The following is a 6,741-nucleotide window of genomic DNA, read 5'->3' on the forward strand; positions in this document are numbered from 1 at the left end:
TGAGAAGATTCAAAGAGGACAGCAACACTGTCTGGTGAAAAAAAAAAAAAAAAAAATATATATATATATATATATATATATATATATATATAGATATATATTTTTGTTGCAGTGCTGCATGGCTGCATCGCATTTGTGTAATACATACTAGCACTATAAGGTATAGACTATGCCTTAACTTTAAATTTGTTTGGCAGGTTAGCATGCAAAAATATTAACATGCTAACCCATTTTGTAGTAACATAAAATTATTAAGTATTGCTATGCCAACATACATCACTGTAAGTTCTCCTGCTGATGCTGCAGCTGTGCTTGTTTTTCAACATTATTTCGGTCCAGACATGAGTAGAATTATCTGTTTTGCCTTGTGGGATAACAGTATTCATCATAACCATACTAACAGAAAAAAACACAGTTGCCTCATGGATATTTCATGGAAGTTTGACATATTTTTTATCTTAATGTTCTACATACTCAAAAGCCAATAAGGATTATTAGTACACAATTAGTTAGACCCATGTTTTATTTTGATGCATAAAACATGTTTTTTACTGCCTTAAACAGAGATATTGTGAACTCAACTTCCAAACTGATAACTGTACAAAAGAAGGAGGAATTATTTAAAACATATTTTAAAATAAAATTGTATGCACAACAATATACCGTAATATTATGCCAAATCATTTTGGATCTTTTCAGCTGATGTATTTGCTGCTCAATGTATAATGCGCAGCTGGTGTTCCGAAATATCGTTAAAAAACTAAGAGATTTAGGGGTTTTGACATGACACTGATGATATGCATAATGACAAAAATTTAATTAAACTAAAGCTAGACAGAAGTGCAGATCTGAAGTGCAAAACACATATATCACGGCCATCTGCTGTACGGTTTGATTAAGTTTTCTTGAGATAATCAGCGAAAACTTAATCAAACCCGCACTGAGGTTTTCAAACCATTAAATAACTGAAGAGATGTGCCAGATGTGCAGTTCAGCACTGAGAGAGGAAGCTTGGTAAACATCTGGGTCTCCAGCGCTCTGGGAATCTTCTGTCCGGAGGGAGAACACAAACAGATCCACCCCAGCTTCCTCTGGAATGTCTGCAATGTGGGTGCCTCCCCCAAGCCACCAGAGCCGACCCTGTGATTACCTGCAACCTGGGCTGCATCTGTAGAACTGGAGATGATACCGTCTACAGTCAGGAACATGTTGGGGCAAGTCCTGAAGGGTGAACTCCCACCTGCAGCTATCTATAACATAAGGTTAGCTTTGCCTGCTGACCTGAGAGCATTTTGTACAGTTATCTCTGACTGTGCTTTATGGTTTCAGCAAGGCTCAATGAAGCAGGTCCTAGATCAGCACTAAAAAGACTGCTTTGCCCCAAGGCTGTCCTTAAGCAGACCAAGTCCCTCTGCTCAGAGTACGAACAAGCTGAGAGACCAGCGGGCCCTGCCATTTCAACACACAGAGTCCAGATGGATTGAATAAAAAGCAATGGCCTCTGCGCTGACCGGTGGGGGTTGAGTGGTAACCAGGTCATGTCGCACAGCAGGGGGCTGGGGAGCTCTGTGTTTAAGGGACGGAAGGTTTGTGTTGTGGGGGGGGGGGGGGGGGCTTTGTGTGGTTTTGTGGTGTGAGGCGAGCAGTAACGAAGCCCAGACACAGAGCAGAGGCCACATGTGCAAACAGCAAGGCGTAAAAGCCAGCAAAGCAATGTTGCCTTTGATTTCAGCTGCCAGTGTGTTATTAAGGCAAACTTCAGACAGAGCTTGTTAAAGGAGGGTGGAGTGGGGGCTTCTCTTTCAAACAGCAAAGGGGGGACTCTTTAAAATGCATACAACTTTCCTTTTCCACTTCAACCACATAGCACACATGCTGGAGCTGATATGTGTGTTTTTAAGGGATTGTATGTGTTGAGGCTGCCTGTGTCTGGTTTAAGCATGCAGGGCTCAGCTTTGCATTGTTTTTGTAATCCCCAGTGTCTGCAGACTCTCGTAAATCTCTCCCAGCTCCAAGCTACGACAGACGTGCCTTAGAGCGAGACACCCAGCTGCACGCAATACCGCAGCACAATAACCCACCTTAACCCAGCTGCTGATCCACACCCTTACTCAGTCTGCACACGTATCGATTTCTCTATCCACATTACCATGAGTACAGACAGTACAGCCTACAGTACTCCCTACGGTTGCATATATATATATACACACACAGTGCTTGAGATGAAGCCATGTGTATCATGACACTAAATGCTAGCAGAAAGCACAAGCAGCTGAGATCAGCCCCATGGAATCTGAAGTTCCTCCTTGGATAATCTGTAACCTTTGATATCGCAGACAGTGCATTCCACACAAATCCACATCTGGGCAGCATGGGTGGGGGGAAAAAAAAACCCCCAAGGAAATCAACAAAGGTGCGAGTGTGTCCATCATAATCTGTAACACATGTGAGGATGGACTGGAAAGCATTAGAGCTGCTTTGATCGCTGATTCCCACCACTATGTTTGTGGAACATCTTCCAAGCCCTCCTCAACTCGAAACCCTGAACAGCAGAATGAGCCTGAAATCCAGGAAATCAATAACAAACCCAAACAAATTAGCCTCCACGCCGCATGGGATATAATTACATATGAAATTCTGTGCACTGATGAGCGAACAAACACGGAACAGCTCCACTTTGCTCGCAGTGTGCATCAGAGGGCTTGACCCAGCAGTTAGCAACTCCAATTAACAGCATGCTCTGAGTCATCCATTACACTCCCGTGCGTAAACCCTTACTTCATTGAGATTCATTCACTCGTTAACATTTCGCAAATGTAAACTTTACTGGTTCTCGGTCGACTTGTTGACATTCTCCACAGCGTCGCTCGTACCAGTGGCCCTGAAAATAAAAGAGCAGCATCAAAATGATTCCCCAGTGTGTCTGAACTGACTGTGATGTGCAAGGAGCCTGTGAAGAAAGGAGCCTTGTACCATGTAAAATGTTACTGGCTGAGTCCGTGCATGGCATTCCACTATCACAATAGCAACAGTGTCTAACACTGAGAGAGCCTCTGTCACAAGACGTTCATATTGCTGTGTGGGATGTGTGGGAAAAAAGACTCTAGACCAGCACCGTCATGTTCGGCTTAGTGAAAACGCTTCCGTTCCACTAGTTTTAATGGCATGTAAAAATGACACAGGTTTTCTGTACCAATAAAAAAACAACTGGAATGTATGTTATCACATACTGTGATTTTAAATTAGTTAAATAGAATATCCAGAATTCACAAAGCAAAAACCCACAATACTTGTTCACACCAACGGACATCCCATCACTTCATTAAGGCTATTATTTGAATTGTAAAGCTGTGAAGGAACAATAAAAAAGGTGCCCATTTTCATTGACTTTTGAAACAAAAGCTGTTTTCCAAAGCCTAGGCTAGAACTAAGGGAGGCTGCATTTCTTGGCTGATATGTTGTAAAAGGCTGTTCCAAAGTGAGCGGCTCTTACCAAACAGCCCTGAATTTTAAGGATGCAACTAATGTATCCTTCCCTGCCCTTAATTATCCACAATTTTGTGCACACATACAACTTTGTTATAAGAATTTTATAATATATAATTAATTATGTAATATAATTCATTCCTGTGAAGAAATTAAAAAGCACCCATATTTGTGCATCACAAATGTAACAGTTCTGGTGCCGTTATCACAAAACCTCATTAAGCTGTTCCAGATGTGTGATCAACAGTGTTCACAACCTACCTACCCTACCCTGACTGCAGCCAAGGCTTTGGAACGCAGCTAGTGTAAATCAGTCATATATCCTAAACCAAGTGCAGCGCTACAGCAACCAAGAGCTTCTCCAAAGTATTTTAACAACAAAGCATACGCCAATAAAACACTTAACAGAACACTTGGTGATCAGATTCCTGTTAACTGGGATGTAGCTCTGCATCTATCAAATAAAATAACAATGTAAGAATAACGTCACCAAAAAATGGTGGAAGCAGCAACCTACAACAGTTAAGTCTGTGTTCAACGTGTGACTGGAGATAGGCCTGTATTGCATTGCCTAACTGATTAGTTCTATTACAAGCAATGTGCTTTGTCTTTCCTGTGGATTTAAGCTAGAGGTGGGCGATATGCGGATATATGACTGTATTGTTAACATTTTAAGCAAATAGTTGATTTCACGGGTGATTAAAAAACACCGTCCAACTGCACCAACTGTGTCCACCAACACAAAGTGTGTTCATTATTAGTCCTGTTTGATTGAATAGAGTCGAGCAAAGTTTAACAAAAAATAAAAATCACTGTACTCAATACTGGGCAGTAATTTAATGGCAGTAACTTGGATGAAAAGACTCTTTAAATATGGAGATATAATATATGATTTGTATCCATATCATCCACCTCTAGTTTAAACTTTCTTTTGTAGTTTAAGACTTATAAACTAAACACAACATTGTTCTCCTCATTAAAAATTCAACAAATATTCACTTCAACACATTAAAGGTTCGTCCCCACAGGAGATAGTCCAGCCAGATGCTGAAAAGTTACAGAAAGTAGAATACAGGTTTTGCTTGCATCAGTTACTTTCGCAACCAGTGGTCCTCGTCATTCTCAGATTTTTGGGAAAGGGTGTGCACCTATTGTAAAAAAAAAAAAAAAAAAAAAAAAAAGAAAAATTACAGCTGGCTGTACTTTCCTTTACAGTGCAGTATGTGCCTGTACACTCTGTCTATCCGGTCCTGTAATATCCTGGCATGTTCATCGGACAAAAAGCCCTGCTCTGCTGCCAGCGGCTCGCTGTCCCGGTACAGGTCAAAGAGGCGTGCCCGGGCATCGCGGTACCGGTGCAGTGCAGCGACCCTCTGGGCCGTCCTCCTCCTGAAGATGCAGACAGACCTCAGGACGGAGCTGTGGTACCTTTCCCACATGTCCAGCACGCGGTAGCCGTGCACCAGGCCTGCCTCGTTGTCTATGAATACCAGGACGCCCTGGGGCGTCTTGAGGAGGTTGCTGGTGTTGCGCTCCATGACTCGGGAGTCCCACTGCAGGCTAAACAGGTTGCTGACCAGCCGGTCAAAGTTGGCAGTCAGGTAGTCGAACACGACCAGGTCGCTCCACTGCACGAGCTCGAGCAGCTCCGCCTCTGTCCGGTTGCCCAGGTCCATAGTAGGGCGCAGGCCGCTGCTGTCCGGCCGGAGGGGCGAGGGGGTTACCACCCCGCTCAAGTTGGCGATCCACTCGGTCATGGACACCACGGCCCGTCCGGACCACTGCAAGCCGTCCACGCGCTGCCTCACGTGCGCCCACTGCTGCTCCGCGCTGCTGGGCTGCGCGAGCACGAGCGGGGGCACGTTGGAGATGCCGAGCAGCTTCGCCAGGTAATAAGCAAGAGTCTCTCCCTGCACCTGCTCCGCGTTGATGCCGTAGCGCACGCACGCTTTGCTCCCGTCCGAGAACGTGGCCAGCTGGTTGGACGTCCTGCCGCAACCCGGCTCGAGGGAGACCACGCGCTGGGCGCGCGCGCGCTGGCTCCATAACCGCGCGCGGTCCTCGCTGAAGCCGGCGGGCAGGCGAGCCTCGAGGCTGCGGCTCCAGAACACGCCGTCCTCCAGGGGTAGGGGGTCGCGCTGGACGCCGGTGCTCCCATTGGTGGTGGTGGTGGTGGTGGTAATTCCCGCGCTGAGGTTGTTAGACCGCGCGACGGCCGGGACGGCGAGCAGCGCTCGGAAAGTTTTGGCGGAGGACGGGCCGAGCTCCCGCTCCCGCCGCTCCAGGCGCCGCTCCAAGCCGCCAAACAGGTGCAGCACGCAGGCGAGCGAGCAGAGGAGCAGCAGCGCCAGCGAGTTCACCGAAACCGCCCTCATATCCATCCGCTCCGCACACACTCTTCACACCGGACTTCAGCTACGTGTTCTCCATCCACGAGGCTGCGAGACTCAGCCCCACAGGAACCCCACTGGAACACTTATAATAAAGAGAGTCACACACTTCTCTCCTCACTTCTCCTCTCCTGTCTCTGTTCTAAGTGTGTGTGTTCCGCCGCTACCGCCAAACACAACAAAGCAGACCCGTCTTTATCTTCTTCCACTGCACTGCTTCTAATTCAGCTCCCTGCTCGCAGCGCGCTGCTGTTCTCCGCTGTACTGAACACACCTCGCCTCCTCTCTCTTTCTCTCCGCGACCGTTGGCTACTGAGTTTTGAGCCAAGCTCCGCTCCGCTCCCACAGAAAGGCGAAACACCACGTGACCCCCTCCACCAAAGCTATTGGCTGACTTCTTTCTTTATTGTTGTTTTTTTTCACACCCGTTCTGCGCAAAGCTCTGCCCTCTTCACTGTGACTGGCCAGTCTCGCACGCTGACTAGCTACTAGCCAATCACAGCGCAGCATAAGGCGGGACTTGTCTCAATGAAGGTGGGAAACAAACAGGCACCAGCCGATGCAACAAAAGCGGTGGATTCTAACACAACAGTAAAATGAGTTATTTTCCAGAGATTTTAGCTCAAACCTAAGACACAACTTTTATTTTAAAGGGAACATATTATACATTTTTTATTATACAAGTTATTATGATGTTTGGGCCATATAACACATGCTCATGAAGCTTTATGAACAAAATCACTCTCACATAAAGAGATCTTACCACCTCCCTTCCAGATTAGGCCGTTTAAGGGCTCTGTCACTTTTATGCAAACAAGCTGCTGATGGCCATGCACCATGTATAAGCTTAGCAGTTACCACGTGT

General features: G+C 46.1%; 1 protein-coding gene across 1 annotated transcript; it reads right to left on the reverse strand.

The window, feature by feature from the left end:
* Window positions 1–3,117: 3,117 nt before the first annotated feature.
* fjx1 (four-jointed box kinase 1) lies at window positions 3,118–6,188 on the reverse strand. The gene has a single exon (XM_007228159.4). The coding sequence runs from the start codon at window positions 5,865–5,867 to the stop codon at window positions 4,674–4,676; it is 1,194 nt and encodes a 397-aa protein (XP_007228221.3). The 5' UTR covers window positions 5,868–6,188; the 3' UTR covers window positions 3,118–4,673.
* Between the last annotated feature and the right edge of the window lie 553 nt (window positions 6,189–6,741).

Source organism: Astyanax mexicanus, chromosome 2 (assembly GCF_023375975.1).
Source record: "Astyanax mexicanus isolate ESR-SI-001 chromosome 2, AstMex3_surface, whole genome shotgun sequence".
NCBI classification, from domain to species: domain Eukaryota; kingdom Metazoa; phylum Chordata; class Actinopteri; order Characiformes; family Acestrorhamphidae; genus Astyanax; species Astyanax mexicanus.